Here is a 23,521-nt window from a genome sequence, read left to right on the forward strand (position 1 = left end):
TTTGTAGGGCCTAATATAACCTGTCTTTGAAAACTCTAAAATATCTGTAAACTCCAAAATTCTCAATTCATAGAGGAAACTGGTACCAACTAGAAGCATTAAGGCCTGAGCCCTGGATATTCTTGAAGGAGCAATTGTGCTTTTTGAAAGATTAAGATCTGACCAAGTTTTGCTTTGGGCTATTATATTTTACTCACCTAAATGGGATCTCAAGAGATGACTCTATCAATCTTACTGTGCACTATTAAATAATGATTGCATTTTCCCCTCGATATTATGATTTTAAAGAATATAAAAGATGAGACTAAAATACCCTTATTGTCAAAAATATAATGAAAATTATTTCAAGTCAAATCAAGAAATGCTTATTAAGTGCTGCTCTACAAGCAGCCCATGTTTATTATAGCAATCAGAAAAGAGAATTGGACTATCCCAGAAGGTCACTACATACTTGTTTAGTAACCTAGGTGTTCACCTGCTCCTACTCCCTTTTCTGATGAAGGAAAGAGTCAGATTGACCTGTGACCTGCTATCGTATTTACCCAGAAATCTAGTCTACTAACATGAGAAACTGGCCAAACTGCTTTGCTGAGATATTTCAATCCCTCAGAAAGAATTTTAGCAATTAAGGGGAAAATTATTTTTCCTTGTTCTTAGTTACATATATTTTTCTTCTTTTTTCTCCCTTTCAAAGAAGTCCATCAAAATGGCAAATATAATATAAATAAATATATTATACAATATAAAACATATAAGTATATTCTATAATATATAAATATATGATATATAAATTTATAATATATGAATAAAATACATGTAAGCATACACTTAAATACATATTAAATATAAAATATATGTTTTCCAAAATAGGTTCTATTTAATCATTTGCCATTCACTTACCCTTGCCTAAGAAAGCCATGCAAAGTCATGTCATATCATATCCTAGATCATATCACATCAAATCATGTTGTAAATTGGCAAGTGTCCACCTGCTGCTTACAAGTATAGGAACTAGGTACAAGGTACCACATTAGACATGGGAATATTAAGAAAACAAGGTCCAGACTGTGCCTTCAAGAAGCATACAATTACCTATGACTTGTCCAGCTGAAGGAAAAAGGAAAGGCTTTAGGGAAGAGGTGAGTCTAAGAAGAATTCCAAGATCCAGAGATAGGAGAGGAGTCTGTATTAAGTAAGAGGGGTTTAAGCAATAGCACAGATATGGGAAGGGTGAGGAAGAATAGGCAAAACTGAGTGGTTCATTGTGGGTGGAATATAGACGATTGTGAAGATGGACAGAATGACGGAAGGCTGGAAAGAAAGGAGCTGTAGAGAGCTTTTGATACTAGGATAAGAAATTTAGGCTTCATTCAGTGGGGAGGGAAACACTGAAGGTTTTTGAACAAGGAGTAACATAACCAGACCAGCACATCTGGAAGATTGCTTTGGCTAAAATGTGACCAGAGGCACAGAGACCAGTCAGAAGTCTATTTTAATACTCCACCAAAGTGATCTTCCTAAAGCATCTTCCTAATCAATAAATGCCCATGGTTCCTGATCACCTCAAGGGTCAAGTATAAAATCTGTTGTTTGACATTCAAAGTCCTTCTTAACCTCACCATCTTCTTTTCCAGCATTCTTACACTTTCCTGCCCTTCAACTACTTTTTGATGCAGTGACACTGGCCTCCAGGCTGTTCCACAAACAAGACACCCATCTCTCACTCCAGGCATTTTCTCTGGCTGTCTTCTGTGTTTCATCGGTTGGAGTCCACTGGCAAGATATAGGTCAATATGACTGGAGATGGCACCAGATGCAGTGGGAGACCTTGATCTTTTTAAATGAGGCTGATGACTTTGCACAGCTCTGCCTCATTTAAATCCAATTCATTTGCAAGTCAAGACATCACCCTCCTGATGTCACTAGTCCTCTTCAAGAAAGAAGGACGAGCAACAATCTATGCTTGGGATACTCTCCCTCATCTCCTAGTCCTGGCTTCCCTGGCTTCCTTTAAGTCCCAAATAAAATCCCATGTTCTACAGGAAGCCTTTCCCAAACCCTCTTAAGTCTAGTGTCTTCCTTCTCTTAATTATTTCCTATTTATCCTTTATAAAGCTCATTTGTACAAATTTATTTCCTTGTTGTTTCTCTCATTAGATTATAAGTTCCGTGTGGGCAAGGGCTATCTATTGCTTCTTTTTTATTTTCCTAGCGCTTGGCACAAGCCATGATAGAAGCTAAATAAATGTTTATTGACTAACTGACTGAATAGCCCTTGGAAGAAGTAATCAGTCCTGAACTAGGGTAATCTCTGTGACAATAGAAATGCAGGGACAGATAAAAAAGATATACTGGAAGTAGAATTAAGAAGAAGCAACCACAGTTTGGATGTAGATGTTAAAGGAGAGGGAAAAAAATCATTCACATCATTATGTATTTTTGTATTTAAGCCTCTAGGCTTAAATATTCAAATGTAAATTCAAAATTGGGTTTTATTGCTATTTGGGTCAGACTAACCCTTAGTCTAATAATCTCTACGAGCAGCCCTATTTCTTATAGCAATCAGAAAAGAGAATTAGACTATCCCAGAGGGTCACTAAGTTCTTGTTTAGTAAACCTAGGTGTTTGCCTGCTCCTACTCCTTCCCCCACTTTTTTGATGAAAGAAACAGTCAAATTAACCTGTGACCTGCTATTGTATTTACCCAGTCTAGCAACATAAGAAAGTGGCCAAACTGCTCTGTGGAGATAGTTCAACCCCTACAAAAAGAATTTAAGGGGGCAGCATGGCACAGTGAATAGAGCACCGGCCCTGGAGTCTGGAGGACCTGAGTCGCGATCCGGCCTCAGACACTTGACATACTTACTAGCTGTGTGACCTTGGGCAAGTCACTTAACCCCAATTGCCCTGGCTTCCCCCCTCCAAAAAACAAAAACAAAAAAAAAATTTAAGCAGCTAAGGGAAAAATATTTATGGCATTTTTCCTTCTTACTAATAATGTGTATTTTTCTTCCCCCCCCTTTTCAAGTAAGTATATCAAAATGATTATACGTGTATATTATATATCTATATCTACATCTATTTCCAGAATAAGTTCTATTTTATCATTTTTTTTTCATTTACCCTTGCTTAAGAAAGCCATACAAAGTCATATCATGTATCATACCCTATAACATATCATATTGTATTCTAAATTGCCAAGTAAGTTTCCACCTTCTGCTTATAAGTATTTGCCTATTGAAATGTACCACCTTGGAGTGTCTGCCAGCATATTCTCAGTGACTATTACATGAACCTTGAGGAAACAGGATAGGACCTTTAAAGCAAATGGGATTTCTATGACATCCCCCCTTTTCCATTGTACACACAGATTTAAAGTTTGTGGTAACAACCTATAGGCCCCACTCAGTGCAACTGAAGAAAAACTTCTCTACCATTTCTTAAAGAACTAGGTTACAGAAACCATTAGAAATCATCTATTTTGAAGCTTGAGCTTCTGTAATCATATTCTTTCCATGACCCTTTGAAAGAAACTACTCTCTTTCCATATTCAAGGCTCCTCATTAAATTCTTTTTGAGTGTTTTTAGGAAACTACCAGGGTCATTACAGATGTAAAACGTAATAATATGTAGAATTTATACTTTTTATATCTGAATTTTAAGAGCATATTTTGAATTAATTCCTGTGTCTGTCAATTGTTCATCCAGTGAACCATGATTCAATAAACTCTCAAATTTAGAATTTTCATCCTAGACTTCAAAATGATTACACTGTGTTAATATTTAATATCATGCTCTTGACTTTTATGGAATTGTAGAGATAAGCAATATCCACTTGAACATTTCCCTCTCTTTTATACCACAATTAAAGATACTCTCCATTATGTTATCCCCTTTCTTATAAATAAAGATCTAAATGATAAATCCATTCTTTAATACTGTTCCAGGAAAAAAAGTTTTTTACTCTAGTTCTACTGGTATGCTCATTTATTAGATAACAAGAACTATATATGATATATTTTCCTTTTGCCTTGGCTGCTAGTAAAATCCAGTACTCTATAAGCTTAAAATTAAACCACATTCCAGTTAACATTTATTTTCTCATTTTGATTGTTTTTTATTTTGTTTTTCATTTTAATTTCCTTGTTTCACATCATATTTCATTTTATAAGTTGTTTCAAGCCCTTTTTGATATTATGTGGCACATGAGTACAAAATAAATAGATAGAATGACTAGATTAAAGGCCAAATCAAATTATTAATTTAAGATTAATACCAGGGCCAGAAAAAGTGATAATATTAATCATTTTCATAAACTTATCACTTTCAATAATGATAAAATTTCAATAAAATAGCAAAAAAGAATTGGAACACATTTTACCAGGTAAAGGCCTGATTCAGTACAAATTAATGTTTTGTACTTTTACTGGCAGAATAAGAATATTTTAGGTCTAATGTGATTCTAATTCAATATAGGACATTAGACATCATGTTACAGTCTATTCTTTTTCTTTTTTACAATTTACAAATAGCTATGTCTCCATATATTTAGATATGTAGCCACTTTCTGCTTCCTATACTTCAAAAGAATCCAAATATAGCTTCAGAAGTATTTCTCCATCTTGACTTGAGAGGCTATTTGGAAAATATAATAGCAAATCAACCAATAGCATTCCAGTCACTTGGCATCCTGCTTTGTACTTCTTGCATCAGGAAATAGATTGATGGAAACCACAACTGGCCTCATATATTTTCTCTTTGCCATAAAAGCTTTTTCTTTTTCTTTTAATTTTTAATGGGCTTGTGTCATACTGTGTTTAATTTTAGAAGTTGTCTCAAATACATACATATTATGTGGGGCAAGAATCCTAACTAAATAAACAGCACAAATTAATTAAAAAGGGAAATCCAAGTGATTATTTTAAGAGAAATATTTGCTACAGAAATGAAAGTTGTAAAACAATTTTTTTCATAGCCTAGTGACTTGCAATATGAATGTAATTTCAATAATATAGCAAAGAGGATAGGAAAAACTTTTAAATGATAAAGTTTTGTGATAGTCAAGTGATAGCCAAGAAATCTATAAGCACCTATTAGACACCTATAGTGTGCCAGGCACTGTGCTGCATGCAGATTAGTCAATGAAGTAAAGTGATAGTCAAGAAAGCTATAAGCACTCATTAGACACCTACAGTGTGCCAGGCACTGTGCTGCATGCAGGGGATGAAAGGAAAGGCAAAAAGAAGTTCCTAGTCTTACTGAATCCAGAGTTTAATGGGGGAACCAACATGAAGGCAACTATCTACAAACAAGATATATACAGGATAAATTGGAGGTAATTGAGGTAAGGCACTACAATTAAGGGAGGGGGGAATCAGATCTTTCAGTTATGCTAAGAACACATCATCTCAATACATTTCAATACCCCCAAAATTCTGGATAACATTAAGGTTATCTCAGGGGATCCATGGATATCTTGGGGGAGTTTGCTCTACATATGGATTGACTCTCGGTCCAGGATATTAATAAGGAGTACAAAATGATTTGGTCTCGGATGACTTGAAAATTCACCAAACCGCATCAGAGACATGGTGATTTGCTAGTCAGGTCTCCGAGACCAAAGCCAGAAGGAAACCAGTGACATGACTACAGACAACCAGAGGATGGCTAGGCTTAAGTTTCAAAGCCAAATCTTCAGTAGAGTGATCTCAGGGGCTGAAACTATCCTGTGGCTAAAGCAGTGAGAATCATGGTCAATTACAAAAGACATTAAAAGACTGTGGTCAATTCAGAAGAGGGAAAGTAACACATACAAAGTGACTGGAAATTGTCATATGAAGATTTAATGAGAGAACTGTGAATGTTTATCCTGTAGAAGAGAAGGCATTGAGGGGGAGAGGATTGGGAGAGGACATAGTAGCTGTCTTTAAGTATTTAAAGGTCTGTCATGTGGGATTAGACTTATTTTGTTTGTCTCCATAATGAAAAATTAAGAGCAATGGGTGGAAGTTGTAGAAAAGCAAATTTAGGTTTGAGGTAAACCAAGCTTTAGAAATATTCAAAAGTCTGTCTCATGAGGAAGAGGGTTCCCTGTTCTCAAATGTCTACTGGCAAAGACTGATCACATGTCAAGCCTATTTAAAGAAGATTACTGCTCACCATAAAGGCTGAGATCAGTTGCCCTGTGAAATCATACGATTTTAGCTAGACAGAACACTGGGGATCATATAGCCTAAGCCCTTAATTTTACAGATAAATTAACAAATTCCTAAAGAGGTGAAGTAACCTGACAGAGTGGCTGAGTTAAGATTTGAATCCAGATCCTCTGACTCAAAATCCTTTGACTTAGTCTTTCCACTACATTATGAGATTTAAAATTTGACAATGACAGAGAAAGGGTGGGGATATCCAGCTGGCAAAAATTCCCAATATCCTCAAGGAGTCTGAGAAAAACAGGAGATCAGGGATACTATTAGCTTGTCTTGAGGTAGCTACATGGCTCAGCAGATAGAACTCTGCACCTAGAGTCAGGAAGTTCTGAGTTCAAATTTGACCCCAGATAGATACTAGTTGTGTGACTTTGGGCAAGTCACTTAAGCTCTATTTGTCTCAGTTTCCTCATTTGTAAAATAGAGATAGTAGTAGCACAGGGTGGTTGTGAGTATCAAATTAACTAATCTATATAAGGCATTTTGCAGACCTTAGAAGTAGTATGTAAATGCTACTTATCATTCTCTCTCTCTCTCTCTCTCTCTCTCTCTCTGTCTCTCTCTCTCTCTCTCTCTCTCTCTCTTTCTCTTTCTCTCTCTCTCTTTCTCTTCCTCTGTCTCTCTGTCTGTCTTTCTCTCTATCTCTCTGTCTCTGTCTTTATCTGTCTGTCTGTCTCTCTCTCTCTCTCTCCTACCTGATGTTGCTAGACACTCTGGTGTTGCTGCAGTCATTCCCATTACCTTAAATTTTATAGTATTAGCACCTCCTCTGGACTCTAGATACTTAATGTTCTTCCCAGGATATATCCACTATCACCAGCTATTGTCCAGTAGCAAAAGACTATTATAAATCCATTTTACAGATTAGGAAACTCAGATGCAGAGAAGACACATGACTTGCCCAAAGTCACACTACTATTATTCAGTGACAGAACAGGGAAATTTGACTGCCGGGTCCCATTCTGCATATGCCATATCCTTCTTAGGAATACAGTAATAGGAGGACAGATCTTCAAAATCCTCATGTGCTTCTCCATTAAGTTAAAAAAGGGCAACTACATAAAGTACCAGAAAACTGCCACCCCTCTTAGCCATTTCCTAAGAACTCTCTCTATTTATTTATTTATTGATTATCTTTGAGGCTGTATTTGTTACCCATTTAAAACTTTACCTAAACCTGACATCACCAAGTGCAAGGGGAAGAAAGAATGAAGATCAACATACTGAAACTTGAAAATCATTTTTCATATTATAATCCCCACATCCTTATCCAAATTTTCTCACTGGTCTCCATGGCTTAAAGCTACGAAGATAGATTTATCAAATGCAGCAAATGATCTTAGGTTCCTCTACAAACCCAAACTTGTACGAGTCTCAAACAACAAAAAGGAATCCTTGCAGGATAGACTCTCCCACCTAATTTTCTTTAGATCTGGCATAATAGAAAGTACTGAATCTGGAGGCAAATGACCTGCTACTTATTTCCTTGGTTACCCTGGGCAAGTCACTTAACCTTTCTAGGTCTCAAGTTAGCTCTGCAAATGACCTTTAAGGTCCTTTCTAGCTTTAAATCTACCCTATTATGATGTCCTTAAGACCCTAGCAACAAAGGCTGATCAATTTAGAAGGTAAGACCAGGGAAGAGGGAAGAGTCTGCTTCATTTTCGTGTCTGTATCTCTAGTGGCTAGCTCACCTCTTTAAAAAAACTGTAGACAGTTAATGTTTGTTATTTGTATTTGTTTTGGGCCATCGTCAGCATCTTGACTTTTGTCTTCCCGCTAGGCTTTGATGACTCTGGAGGAAAGAGTGAGGCTGTTGACCTTGTGCAACTCTGCCTCACTTAAATTCATTTCACGTGCAAGTCAAGAAATCATCCTGGTGATGTCATTGGTCCTCTTCAAGAATGAAGGACGAACAACAGTGTTAACTGTTTGAGAGCAGGGCTGGTGTGTGTGTGTGTGTGTCTGTGTGTGTCTGTGTGTGTGTGTGCCTGTGTGTGTGTGTGTCTGTGTGTCTGTGTGTGTGTGTCTGTGTGTCTGTGTGTGTGTGTGTCTGTGTGTGTGTGTGTGTCTGTGTCTGTGTGTGTGTGTCTGTGTGTGTGTGTGCCTGTCTTTATAATCCTGGCACCTAGCACAATGCATGGTACCTAGTATTCCCTTAATAGATGCCCACTAAAGGAGTGACTGACATAAAGACTGACAAAGACTGCTTAATGAGAAAGGTATTAACTATTGGCCTTCCTTCCTTCAAGAATGAGACAGGGCATAACCACTTACTCCCCAATGTGCCTGCTTCACACAATTACCTGGTCATAACTCTTACTCTATCCACGGTCTTTCTTATAGTACTTTGCAATGAACTGTGATGCACTTTTTACCATCAAGAGTCTTGTAATTTTGCAAATCAATGCTGGCAGGTTACATGCCAAAATGCAGAGGAATCTCTGTCACGTTTAGACTATGTAGAAAACCGTTCAAGGCAGTTCTCCAATCTCATCTTGACACTTTAAGGTGCCCTTTTAGTCATGACAGAAAATGAATATTGTGTCATTTTCTTGTTACAATCTGGATAATGAGGGAAAATATGTGAATTTCAATGTCTCATCAACATTATAATTTATAGTAGTGAACAGTGAACTCTTTCTACCTCCTGGATCTTCTGAATTTTGATTGGCTGCTCATTCCATCTTTTCTGTGCAAGCTGATGAGGCTGCAGAGTATGAGGAGAGCAGCAAAAACAAACCAAATTACTGTCTAAAGGAAACTTTGATTTTGGAGTCCCCTTAAAAACCCTAATTACATTTTCCCCACTTAGATCATGGCTGCACATAATTCCATTTAGCACAGGAAAACCACAATATTATTTTGAGAACTTTTTTAATGAAGTATTCTTTTGTGCTATGTTTTTTATTGTATGAATTATAAGAATTATTATGAGATTTCTCTTTTTTAAAAGAACAAAACTACTTTCATTTTTAAACTGCAAATTAATAATCTATCATCTATAAACTCCTGTAAAGTTGGTAGGGCATTTAGGCTCCTTAAAATGATGGTCTTAACCTCTTATATATGTTTTGTGATTTGACAGGAATCCTGGATTTGTGAGAAGTCGATGCTATAGGACATCCTTTCATAGAGATTGTAGCTCCTTTCTGAAACCACCAATGTCCCCTTTCTGCCTCCAGACTAGAATATGTATTTCTGGGTATGCACAACAGGCACAAAAACTCTTAAAAAAACAACTCTTAGGATTTGCCCATAGCCTATTGGGTTCATGGTCACATAGTCCACGATTTTGGGTCTTACTAGAAAACTTGCCTGATGGAAGAAGAGAACTGTAAAAAAGAGTCTGAAAATCTGAGCTCCAAATATGATTCCTCTACCATGTGAATTTTTGGGACATGTAATGTTTCTTTGCCTCAGTGTCACTTTATTTTAACCAAAAAATGTTGCTAACAGCCTTCTTTTTCAGAAGGCTATCATATGGAAAAATGAGATGCATATGGAAGTCCTTTACAATCTTGAGAGAAAAGACAACTCCAATATTTAGAGGTTGTGGAATGAACAGAAACAAACTCTTGGTCCTGACATGCTCTGTTTTTCATTTTTTTTTAGACCAGACCCTTGATTCTATTGATCTAGGGATCCTCGTGAGGAAACTCTTTTTAATTCAGATTAACACCTGTTTGGCAATTTATAACCTGAAAAAGCTATTTTGGGGCATCGAGAAGTGGAAAAAATTTCTTGCCCAGGGTCACAAAACCAGTAAATGTCAGAAGTGGCACTTGAGCTCTGCTCAGAGGCCAGCTCTCTCTATTCACTAAGTCACAGCTGCTTCTCTTATAATAAGACAGACTCACATTTACTTAAAACAGTAGGGCAAGACAGCAATGGTGCAAGTGTTATAAAATAATAGTCAGGGTGCTCTAATTACCTAGGATTTGGGGGGCTTAAGGTATTCGTGCTTCTTGGCCAGATGTTTTAACTGGCCAGACAGACTAGTTGGTGGCCTTTTTCTTCATTCCAGCTGTGATCAGGAGAGACGATGATAACAGCAGATCTGATGCTTCCTTTTCTTCATAAACACCTGGCATTGTGAAATGTTCAATTCTAGACTAGCTTTCATGAGTAAAGATTTTTCCTGTATTCAAATACTGAAGTGCCTGATGGTACTACAGATCAGTCAATGTTGAATAATAAATTCCATTTTTTTAAAAAAAATAAGATTTCAAGGCAATTCAGTGATGTGATGTAATGGTTTAGCCCTCAACCTCTTAATGCCTCAGTTTTTCCATTTGAAAAATGGATGTTAGAAGAGGACACGCTGCCCTGGGATAATATGAAAACCAATGAGATAATTCTTGGCAACCACCACTGAGCTTCACTGATAAAAGCCACTAACCAAATATGAAACATTAATTTAGATAAAAAGGACATGCTAGTGTTAGGGTAACATGCACTTCATTAAAACCAAGCAGCTTTGTTGAATTTCAGCATTACAGGTGAGGTAACCAAATGACTACTCGTGTATCAGTTAGCTGAATTAGATAACAAACTTGTCAGGTCTCTCTTATAAGTTGTAACTTAAAAGTTATGATTTATTCATACATATTTTTTAACATCAACATATTTCCGTTTAAACACAGGTCAGTGACTAATAGGAGTTGCACATTCAATTCGCACCATTAAAAGCACTTCCCATAATGTTCAGTGCTCTGAACTTGGCACCAAAAAAAGCAGCATTCTGTGGAGGGATTTTCTGGGTGTTTTTCTTTTTTAACAAAAATACTGTAAACCTTACTTTCAATTGTTTTACAGCTCAATTGATAAGGTGTGTTCTCTTTTTTTGTTTAAGAAAATTTAAAAGCAACTAATTTAAATATGCAAAATTATCTTGAGTTGTTCATACGTGAACTTAAAAGCCGTGCAACACAGGAAAATTAAGTAATTATGCCTCCAAGTTATTTACTGCAATTAAGCTCATTTATCATATGCAAATTAGTGCAAACTGGTCTCATTAGTTACTAAATTACTCAATATGAGCTGAACAATGTAGCACTCCAGTTTGTAATGAAAAATCCCTGTAGAGGCAAGCAGTATCAATTAAGCTAATTTGCATATGCAAATATATTCACTAACTTTCTCTTTTTTCTATATTTAGTTCTATATTTTCTTATCATTCTGGATCATAGGGAAAATATGGGGTCATTTATCCTTTTCTTCCTCAGATGGAAGTTAAAGAAATCATTTGAAAAATCAGTGTCATTTATTATTATCACTGAAGTCCAGCAGAAACCCAGTTTGCCACGAGAACCATGATCATTCAACATTTCTAGGGTTTCCTTTTTTCTTGTTTGTTTGTTTAACATCACTAAAGCGTCAATAACACAGATGATGGAAATGAATTTCCAGACCTCTCATGAAACAGACATTGGACCTGTAAGTCTAAATATCTGTTGGAGATATTTTTTGTTCCACAAAGCTCAAGAAATGTCAATTGTGATGAATCTCAATAAAATAATTATCAGTGTCCTTTAATTACCTAGGATTTGGGGGGCTTAAGGTATTCGTGCTTCTTGGCCAGATGTTTTAACTGGCCAGACAGACTAGTTGGTGGCCTTTTTCTGTATTCCAGCTGTCATCAGGAGAGGGGCTGATAATGCAGATCTGATGTTTCCTGTTCCTCATAAGCACATTGCTACAAACTGTACTTTTTCCCCGTAAATCAGACATTGGTTGGGTCTCAGAACTAGACTGCAAAATCTTGATTGGAGATGCTTGACAAAATAATAGTGATGCTATATGTCAAATGATGCTCTTTTTTTAAATAATGCCCAACTACCATTTTTTGTAAACATTTCTGGATGTTGAGTTTATGTGATTCCCGTGTGTCTATCAATAATTCTGAAGAACCTAATATAGAACTGTCTGACAGGCAAACCTACTACGTACCAGGTACTGTGCTAAATGCTTTACAAATAAAATCACACTGTATCCTCACAACAATCCTGGGAGTTGGGTGCTGTTTTATAGATGAGGAAAATGAATTAAGTGACTTTCCCAGGGTCACACCTGAACTCATGTCTTCTTGTCTTCAGGCCCAGTGCTCTGTCCATTGTGCCATCTGACTGATTACACCTTGGTAGTGGAAGCTTTGCTAGCATCGCATGGACCCTGCACTGCTTAACTATTAATTTTCCTTGATAATATGAGGAAGTGTGTATACAGGGAGGGGGGGAATAGATGAAACAAAAACATAAGTAACTTCCAGTGGACAGAGAATGGAATGTTGAGTCAGATAGACCTGAGTTCAAATTCTACCTCAGACATTTACCAGATTAGTAATAGCATTCCACTCCTACGGTTATTGTGAAGATAAAAATGAGATAATATTTGCAGGTCTCTATTGTCATTTCACTCAAGCCTGCAGTTTTTGCCAAACTTGTTTATCACTGTGGCTTAACCTGAGATTTGAGACCTTCTACAGCAGGGGTGGGGAACCCGCGGCAGGCCGCATGTGGCCTCTAGGTCCTCAAGTGGAGACCTTTGACTGAAAGTTTCAACGGTTGGCACTTGAAGGTCTACAGAGCCACATGTGGCCTCGAGGTCGCAGGTTCCCCACCCCTGTTCTAGAGTGTGACTCCAACTTAACCTTTCAGACATTATATTAGTCACTTATTTTCAGCTTAAATGAATTATAAGCTATTCTTGGATCATGTTCTGCTTTTCCTTCCCTCCATACACTGATTAAAGCCATTCACTGTGTCTATTGAAATCTTTCTCCTACTTCAGGAAGGCCATGCCTGCTCAGGATCTGGTTCCTCCACTGAGCCTTTCCTAGTCCTCTGCAGTTCAGGGGTTCCTAACCTGAGGTTCATGAACTCGTTTTTGTTTTTAAATATTTTGATAGTTGTATTCCTTTGTAATTGGTTACCTTCATGATCCTCTGTGGTATATTTTATGCATTTAAAAAATTATTCTGAGAAAGTATCCATAGATTTCAACAGACTGACAAAGTGGGCCCCGACACCGCAAAGGCTAGAAATCTCTGCTCTAGTTGAAAGCAATATCTCCCTCCTCGAATTTCCTTAGAGCCCTTCATGTGGCTCATATTCATTTGTTTATATAAAGTCAATTTGATGTTAATCCTCTTGATGGTAGAATTTTCAAAAAATGTTCTTAACTGCTAGTGGCTAACAGAGCCCCTTTTCATGTGAGATTAGCAATGATAATAGCTATTTTAGTAATTATTTAATTTAGTGAAATTTGTTTCATTATATTTATTATATTATATATTTATGATAAATAATTTAGGAATTTTAAGTTTTGCAAAGTGCTTCACAAATGTTATCTCATTCTATCTTCAGAACAACCCTGGATGGGAGGTGCTATTATTATCCTCATTTTACAGAGGAAGAAATCAAGGCAGCCAGATTTGGACAAGAGACAAGTGTCTGGGGCTGGATTTGAACTCAGAGAGGTGTGGGCACTCCTCATGAAGTGGAGTTTATAGGAATTTTCCTTTACTACACTGTCCTTTCCAAAAAATGTTTGCTGCAACCCTACTGCTGCATTGACATGATGAGACTCCCTGTTTCTTCTCTCAGTAGGAAGACATTTCTATCAGTGAAGATGTATCATAATTCTTAGAAGCATTTGCCTCCTCCGACCATGGGTGCAGAAGCTGCAAGGCATATGCATCGAACCACTCTGTAATGACTGTTCACAGGGTCGTCTCGGGGGGGCCTTTAAGGAAGGTCTGAGGAACACACAGTCATTACAGAAGAACTATTCTGGTCATGAGACAAAAACTGGCCTGAGGAATCCAAGAATTACAATCTTAGGAGGTGGGGTGGGGGTGGCGTTCTGCTGGGATTCTCTCCAGGAGAAGAGTCAGCTCCATGGTAAAAACGAGGAGTATTAGACTTAAGAGTCTGGAAGAGCTGAGTTCAAATTCTGTCTCAGATGCTGTATGAACCCGGGCAAGTTATTTAGCCTTTCTCAACCTCAGTTTCCTTACCTGCAAAGTGGGTGTAATAACGACACCTACTTCACAGGGCTGTTGTGACGATCAAATAAGATAACATTATAAAGTGCTTTGCAAACTTTAAAGTGTCATCTAAAATGCTAGCAATATAATTGCAAGAAGTACTTGTTGGAGGAGACAATACAACAGAGGAAAATTCAAATACGTCCATGTAACAACACATATATTAAAGTGCCTTCCTCTCTGAGTTCGAATCCAGCCTCAGACACTTACTAAATATGTGGCCCTGGGCAAGTCACTAAACCTCTGTTTGCTCCAATTTCTTCATCTGGAAAAAGGGAATAAATATAGCACCATCCTCCCAGGACTGTCGTGAGGATAAAATGAAATGATATTTTAAAGTGTTTCACACATCTCTTTATTATTGTTATCCATAACCTCTTTACTCTAGTGATAATAACGATGATGATGATGCTGCTGCAATGAGGATGAATGCAAGGATAATAATGGTAAGCTGAATAATAAATAGAACTTCTCTACCTAGAAGTACTCTGGATTTTTGGATCCAGTCAAGTCCTGAGGAAGTCATCTGAGGTTCCTAGAAGCCAAAGTAGGTCTATTGCATCCTCTGAGTTTTTTCAATATTCCCTTTTTTGCTACATGCTTTGAAGTTTCCCGCCATAGCATTTATGCATACAGAGGTCTCATATTATTCAGGAAGTCTTGGGAATATTTTTATTCTACTAATTTTTAAAAGTACATACTTGGTTGACCTCAAAGATCACAAAATCACAGTCACAGGTTCTGAGTTGGAAAGAATCCTATTGGCCATCTGGTCCAACTCAAAACCCTCCAGAAATCCCTACTCCAACAACCACAATTGGTCGTGACGCCTGAAAGTTCTTCCCTGAGGAGGAACACACTACCTCCTGAAAAAGCCCATTACCCTTGTGGGCAGCTCCAATAATTGGGCAAATTATCCTGATATCAAACTTACATCTGCCCCTTTGCCATCTCCAGCAATTGTTCCTCATTCTGTTGTCTAGGACCAAGAAGAACAAGCCTAATCCCTGTTTAACATGACATCTTTTCAAATCCTCAAAGACAGCTTTCACATTCTTCCTGAGTCTTCTCATCTCGGGGCTAAATGTCCCCAGTCTACGATTCAGTAAAACTCCATTATCTCCATTTCTTAAAGGAAGCCTTTTTTTTAAGAGGGAGTATTAGAGCTAGAGATACACCCCATGCCAAAAGTCCTGTGCTGACATATATAGTACCTGTACTTAATAACAGACACTGTTTATTTTTTATTATCCCAAGCTTGTTGTAATGTTGGATAGCTAGAAAGGTAGAGATTACCATAAACTATTGGTGGGACAAATAATATATGTTTCTACAGACTCATCATAGCAAGGCTGACAAATCAAGCTGACATATCCACCCCTTCCATTTCTTCAATTTACAAGGTTTGTTTTGTTTGTCTTGTTTTTAACACCTGTAAGGTGTGTAAAACAGTATTACTGTCTAGTATGCAAATATGTGGTGGCTGATTTTACATCTCTTCTAACACTAACATAAAGTATTCATTTAGAGAATAAAAAAAAAACAACCCTTGAACTTAGGCTTCTGCTAAGGGCATACAAATAATTAAAACACTCCATTCATAATTTCGACACCTAAGGGAAAGTCACTGGTTAATTTTATGTTTTCCTAACATTATATTTGCTACCATTTTGCATTTAGTTAAGCTTAGAAAAACACAGGAAATGTGAACACATTGTACAGTTCCTACAACTTGGCTAAGTAAACAACCTTCACTTCTCTCCCTTCTTAGGAATGACAGGATGGAGGAGGGTTAATGGATTCACAGAGCACTTATGATATTGCTGAATCCACCAACAGGAAAACCTAATCTCTGTTCAACAATCTTTTTGGCATGCAAAAAGGAATGTTTGCAAGGAAGACCTCTTATTTTTGATGTCCCTTGACTTTTCATCTACTCAGCCACAAAGTATAATTCCCCATCTTGGCCTCTTGACCTCCTAATTGCTCTTTCTCCTCATCTGATTAATATAAGCCAAGTAAGACTATGTTGAACTAAAATACCTTGGATGAGACCCAATATATACGATCTACACTCCTATAGTTATAAGGCTAATTATCCTAGAAAGCCTTCAACTGTACTGCAGATGGCACTTTGGTCCTGGTAATCCTGGAATCTCTACAGAGTCACTCAGAGGATGGCAGAAGCAATAACCAGTACAAATTGGGCTTAAAACCCTAGCCTGGAAAATGATGGTAGATGAGTAGAATGATCACTGGTAATTTTTCTGGCAGAATAATCTTTGGTTGTCTAAATGATTATAATGATAATAATAATTATCCTGTTCACTTAACATAAAAGGCAACACAAAATTTCAAGGGATCCTATAAGGTTTTGGGGAAACAAAAATACTGTTCCTGGAACAATGTAGTGAGAAATTAAAAAAAGGCCACCATATCCAATGGAACGCCACCACCACAGAAAGCTCCACTATGTTACACTATGTCCTCTCTTGCTGTCTCCGTACTAATTGGTATCTGATGTCTGACAGATTTCTTGTCATGATAGAAGCCTCTGCAAAACAGCAGGTCATGTGGTTTAGAACACACTGAAGGCATTTCTGACTGAGTTCATGGTGTTTGGGAGTCTCCAGGGACCAGATCTACGAAATGTACAACAGCTCCTGGGAGGAGATGTCCCCTTCTGGACTTGAGCTAGCTCCTGTTAGAAAGCCTCAAAAAAGTCATAAGGAAGGTCATAACTCACTTCCAGCTATCTGAAACAGGGTTGCTTTTTCTGGAGCATTACTCAATTTTTTCCTCCCTTTCTTATATTATTTTTAACCAGTGACCACTCAAGTTTCCATCCAACCTGACCCCAACTCAGATAATCTGAACTAATCTGTCAAAAATTCTTGAAAGCACGGTACCTAGAAACCACAGGAGTACTCTTCTCCTCTCAGCTTTGGAGATGAAGGTGGTTCTGATACAGTCAATGCAGATACAGTCAATAATCATCTATTAAGCTCCTACTATGTGTTAGGAACTGTTTTGTTGTTGTTGATTTGTTTTTCAGTTGTGTCTGATTCTTCGTGACCCCATTTGGGGTTTTCTTGGCAGAGATACTGGAGTGGTTTGCCATTTCCCTTGAGCTAAGTCCAAAAGAAAGGCAAAAGACAATCACTGCCTTAGGTGCCCTCACAACAAAATGGGGGGGCAGCAAAAGGAAGCAAAAATCCATTGATTAGCTACTGTAAATCTTTACCCACTTGCTTCGAACTGTCCTGGCTGAGAGGTAAGGAAATGATTAAGATTTCTCTTGCAGATGTACCTTCCTCTTCACTCTCACAGCTACCACACCAGTCCAGGACCTCATCGTCTTTAGCCTTGAATAATTAGATCCTCTACCTCAAGTCTCTCCATGGTTCACTCAATCCTCCACATAGCTGACAAAATGACTTTTTTCCCTCTAATGTCAAATATGAACTTTATTTGGTATCTGAAGCTCTTCACAATCTGGCCCCTTCCTATCATTCCACTCTTTTAACCCATTACTTCCCTCTATACCCTCCAGTGTGGTACAGCTAGACCAGCCCATTTGCTTTTCAGCACAGGAGAGCTTTTGCTAAGATTGCTGCCCTGGAGTTCTCTCCTGTGTAACCTCTGACTCTTAGAAAGCCTTTCTTTCTTTCTTCCTTTCTTTCTCTCTCTCTCTCTCTCTCTCTCTCTCTCTCTCTCTCTCTCTCTCTCTCTCTCTTTCTTCCTTCCTTCCTTCCTTCCTTCCTTCCTTCCTTTCTTTCTTTCTTTCTTTCTTTCTTTCTTTTTTTTTTGAAATGCAAATGTTTTTATCCAAACATGCCAGGTAAGAAAAGGTGGGAGGAAAGCAAGGGCTACAAATATTCAAGGTGACCTGAGAACTGAAAAGATGACTGGAATCAGGCTGAGGACAATGCCATCCACTTTTCCAATGGCTTTCTGTCTATCTGGGGGAAGTCATAACCTTAATGCCTGAGCGTCATAGAATGGGATCCCTAGAGAAGTCTGCCCTGGCTTCATCTTCCCATGGAGTCTGATTCCCAAGGTCCTCCTTTCCCCAAGCCCAAGGATAGGGCCATTTTGTTGGTGGGAACCCAGGGATAGAGGTGGAACATGATTTCCTGAGTCGCATGGGGCAAGTATAGCAAAGGCAGGGGGAAGACTCATAGTTACCTCATTTCTCAGGACCCCACATCAATCAGCCATAAGGAAAGGCTCTGTAAAGCTGACCACAAACCTGAGACAGCTCAAGCCATTGGGTAAAAAAGGAATCATTAAAAAAAACCCCAGAGGGCCTGGTGCCGGGCTACTGAGGTATTAGCTCAAAGGAAATAGATTCAGAATGGAGCTAGTCCCCAAGAAGCACCAAGTCCTGAGGTGAGCATGCTTTGGAGAGGGGATTCATCACACCCTGAGCTGCCTCAGTACATCAAACGTTACAAAACTAAGCCTACGTTTCTAAAGGACTTTGCTCACATTTCACTGCTACTGCCTTCCCCCCTAAGGCTATCTCCCATCTATTCTATTTTTCTTGATTTATTCTGAATTCCAATCTGGCCTTAGACACTTACTAGCTAGGTGATCCCTTCGCCTCGGTTCCTCATCTGTGAAGAAGGAAATGGCAATCTGCTCCAGTATCTTTGCCCAGAAATTCCCCAAATCCCAGGACTCAGGAAGAGTATAGACAGGACTGAAATGACTGAACAACAACATTGATTCCAGGACCTGTTTTCTTCCCCCATTACAATGTAAACTCCTTGTGGGCAGGAATTATTTTTGGTTTTTTGTTAGTTTTGTCATTTTTATTGCCATTGTTTATTTATTTTTTTGTATCCCAAGTGCTTATCACAGTGCCTGGAGCATAGCAAGGATTTAATAAATATTTGCAGATTGATATTGCAATACAGATCATTTCAATAACTCTATTTCCTTCTTTTTAGTGGCTTCCCCTCTCATCTTCTCACTGCCCTAAAGTCTCTAGTGGAGAATAGATTCTCTTGTATTCTCTAATTACTACTATTTAATACAATCAAGAAACTAATAGGGCTGAAAATGGGTCCCACTTTTCCTTGAAAGCTGGCTTATATAAGATCTGAGTATGGTCTAGAATCATTGTTGCTTATGACTGCATACTTATATATTTTTTCCTACTTTCAAAAAAGATCTCATGTTACGGTCATGGTAGAAGCTCTATTCAGACTAACAGAGCCTATATTGACCATTCCACTAACTGATCCAAGTTTACCTACTTTCTCTCATAGGATAAAAACCTAGAGAATTTCACAACATATAATGAAAGGAAGCAAACTGTGTTGGCTGCAGGCAAAGCAAATTCCAGAACACTCAAAGAAAGGGAAAAAAAACATTTTCAACAGTGTGTATGGGAGAAGAAAGAGAAATAAGAATGAAGAAGATGATGAGGTTTAGGAGCTGGGTTGTCCAGAAAGAATTCAAGAGGCAGATATTCTCCTAGTCAAAGAGCTTTATTGACACAAAAGCAGTGGGTTAGCCCTGGGGGTGGATACTAGCAGTTTGCAGGAAGACAGGGGTTTGTTTTTATTCACAATTTTTGGGCATTCAGGCAAAAGCAGGGTATGCTCCTACCTGAGTAGTTACTCAAAGGGAAAGGGGGAGGCAGGAAAAGGAAGCAGGTGTGCTGAAAAACAGTTCAATGATGTGATCACAGAAAAAGCAACTTAGCTTACTCCACTGTGGGAGGCTAATCACGTACACAGAGTGTGGACTAAGGAAGCAAGGTTTTTGTTATCTGACAGAGCTTCCTGTTACTGGGCAGTTTTAGAAGAGGTCCTCATAGTTGCTGGGCAAAAGTCAGCCTCAAAGGTTCCTTTTGTTGCTGGGCAAAAGTCAGCCTCATCAGAGAAGACCTAGCAAGAAATGTAATCTCACCTCTACACTTGAAATATGCCCAGTCATAATGGCTTATCATTTCATGCTATAGTGAAAATCAATTCTTTTTCTGGGCTTGCAGAAAGTGGCAGCACCCAGGAGGGACTTTTCCTAGATCTGAATGGCCAGGAAAGTTTCGTATATGAATTCGTTAAGATTACCCTTATTTCTATCGAAGAGCTCAACTGAACTGAAACTTAGCTCGTGTAAAACACGAGTTGGATAGCTTTGCTAGGTGCTTTCCTCTTCCAGAATGTCAGAAAGTTAGAAAACATCTTCCATAATTAAAAGGTTGTTTTGAGCATAACAGTTCACAACTCAGAAGCAAGAGGAGAAATTTTTCTAGAAAAAGATTGGCTTGTGGAGGTACCTCTACTGATTTCAAAAAAGCTAATATAAATATTTCTGTATCATAGCACTGATGAGAACAATAAGTTAGCATTTGTCTTCACTTACTTTAAAAGGCTTTTGTCATTTTTCTCCTAGTAATTTTGTGATAGGACAGTAAAAGTTCCAATATCAGAAACACTCATGATCTCCACATAAAGCTGAGAACATCCAAATTTGATAACACATGTAAAAAAGTCACATTACCTTCACAACATAACTTTGCTCTTCCAAAAATAATATATAGATATACAAAAGATACAAACATAAAGAGACATACATCCACATACAAACACAATACACATACACAATTATTCTGTGAACAGCCAGCTAATACAGTGCGAGTCAACTAAATAGAGCAATTTATCTAAATTATTACAGCACAAATAATACTTGCCCTCCCTTTCTCATTAACACTCTCAAGTGATGGCTTTCTAAAAAGAAAAAAAAATGAATTTGTAAGAATCTCACAAATCCAAGCAGAAACAGCAACAACCCAATAAAGACCTGGACTCAAAGACTGCAACGCTCTCTATGTTTGTTGATTATTCTTAGTTAAAATATACATGTGTGTGTACCTCTACACACATATATGTACATATATGCATATGTACATATATAGGCACAATTCATCTTTTTATTACCTGTAAAATGTGGCTTCCCAGGTGTGCCTCAAACACTTCGATGGCTAGAGCACTGGGGCTTCTCCTTCGTTGGGCACCTATAACTGAATTAAAAAAAAAGGATATTGCAGTGAACTCATGTTTCCAGCATAACTTCTTGCCTGGTCATGTCACCGGTTATTTATTGTTTTTATGTAAATTTATAGAAACAGCACCTGATATAAATTTCAATTTTGACTTGTACTACTACCCCAAGCAGAGCTCAGGTTTAGCTTTCAGTGGCTTCAGCCTCTACACCTGCCAAGAAAAGTGAAAAACAATACCCTGGAGCACATTTTGTCTTAGTATCCAGGGATATTTCTCCTGTACTGAGACCAACTACATATATGTATGGGCCACTAAAAAATAAGTACATTAAACCAATATTATATCCGCTTGCAAATTCAGGTGACTAACCCAAACCTGAGAAGCACAGGAGTTTGTGAAGCCTAGAAAGGTTGGAGACACTCTTTTACATACACATTATTAACACTGAACTAGAACTTTAGGGATACTCCATATATATCCCTATGTGGAAGAAATATTAGAAAAAAGCTGACGATTAAAAAAAGATATAAATGCTGACAAAGACTATTTAAGAAATAGTGTCGAAATGTAAAGTCTTTGTTGCTGTGTACTTTACTGGGGGACAGAGAAGAGGGGAGGAGGGAGGCCCCAGGGAGGGTAGTTGTGGTAAATGACTTAATACTCATGGAATTAATACTTGTTGACCACTGCAATGTATAAAGCTTTAATTAAAGCATACGAAGATACTCCTTGCCTACTGGAAGCTTCTACTCTCGTGAATTCGGCACTATATTATTATTACATCGCAATTTTACTTCAAAAAATATGCCATCATCAGGAAATATTTAGTTGGCTTTTTTTAAACTAATAAGCAACTTACTATGAAGGGAATCAAGTATAGTCAATTTTCATTTTTCATAGAGATTACTGACCTATAATTAATATAAACCCATTAGTATTCATATGGAGTATTCAGTTAATGCAATGTCAATGTTACAAACATTTTTGTTCATATTTCTAAAATAAAATATTTGTCAGCATAAGCATCATTTCACCTTATTTACTGATTCATGAAACAGAATATAGTTAAGAATAGTTTCTATATCACTTCCCAAATAAGATAATTTACATAAAGCATTTTGCAAACTTTAAAGCACTACAGAAATGTTAGGCATTAGTGACAATAACAGTGAGGAGGAGGAGGAGGAGGAGGATGATAACAAACACGTTATTATTCCAAACTCTTTAACCCATTGTACCTTCTCTTTTTTCCCTAGAAAAGAGAGCTTTCAGGAAAAGACTGGCTTCCAGATACTCAAAATACTAAAATGCCTCTTTGCTCTCATGAATTTGGAATTTCTTCCAGTAATGCAGAGAGCAACTCATCCTTGCTTTTCCACATTCTGTGACTTGTACTCATACTATGTCTTCCCATAAGTTTGCCACAAGGAGACCAGTCTCTTTCCTCGTTTCCCCCTAATATTGAGAGTATGCCAATAGACTACCCTCACTAGATACCTGTCATCACTATTCCTTGCCACATGACTTGACCAGATTACCTTTTCTGCCTAAAATATGTTTCCTTAATGATATCTTTTACTTCTGCTCCTCAAAGTTCTACCTGGGTTATATTCTGGTCATGTTCAGCTCATCCCTCTGTATTACTTTATGTGATATCCATCAGTGTGTGTGATATACATTTTAATTCCTCCTAGACTGTTGTATTCTGTCTTACTGTCATAGAGTAGAATACTAGTGTTAAAGATCTGGGCCTTTGTTTCAATAGGAAGCTTGAATATTTAAAGAGTTTTGCTGTTTCCCAAAGGCAATCCAGCCTATTTTCTTCAGTTGCTCAATCAATTAGAATTTATTAAGGACCTACTACGTTTCAAGCACTGTGCTTATTATCACTATCAACTCCTGGCCTAACTTGTTGCCCAGGAGATTATCTGTCCCAGCATGATGATAAATTTTATAGGATTTCTGTCTAAATAAAATGCCATAGTCTGGACAAGAAATGTTCTTTATCCATTTGGTCAAGGCAAACATTTTTGTTTGTTGGACAGGCTTTGAAAAGCAAACAAAAAATAGGACGGCTGTCTGTAATAATCAATAATTTTCCTTGTCACAAATGCACCAGAATATCACATTGCTTTCCTCTATTTTCTCTTTCAACAACACTATAACAGGATCTTAGACAGAGAGCTGGGAAGAGAGCTTTGAGGTTATCTGGTTCAAACCTTCATTTAAAAAAGGAGGAACAT

General features: G+C 37.7%; 1 protein-coding gene across 1 annotated transcript in view; it reads right to left on the reverse strand.

Moving 5' to 3' along the window:
* Nucleotides 1-23,521, reverse strand: part of NPAS3 (neuronal PAS domain protein 3) — a 1,100,928-nt gene that overhangs the window by 525,031 nt on the left and 552,376 nt on the right. Inside the window, exon 4 of the mRNA XM_036769637.1 lies at nucleotides 21,213-21,295. Coding sequence (XP_036625532.1) covers nucleotides 21,213-21,295 — 83 coding nt within the window. The remainder of the gene's footprint in view (nucleotides 1-21,212; nucleotides 21,296-23,521) is intronic.

This window comes from Trichosurus vulpecula, chromosome 8 (assembly GCF_011100635.1).
Source record: "Trichosurus vulpecula isolate mTriVul1 chromosome 8, mTriVul1.pri, whole genome shotgun sequence".
Lineage (NCBI taxonomy): Eukaryota > Metazoa > Chordata > Mammalia > Diprotodontia > Phalangeridae > Trichosurus > Trichosurus vulpecula.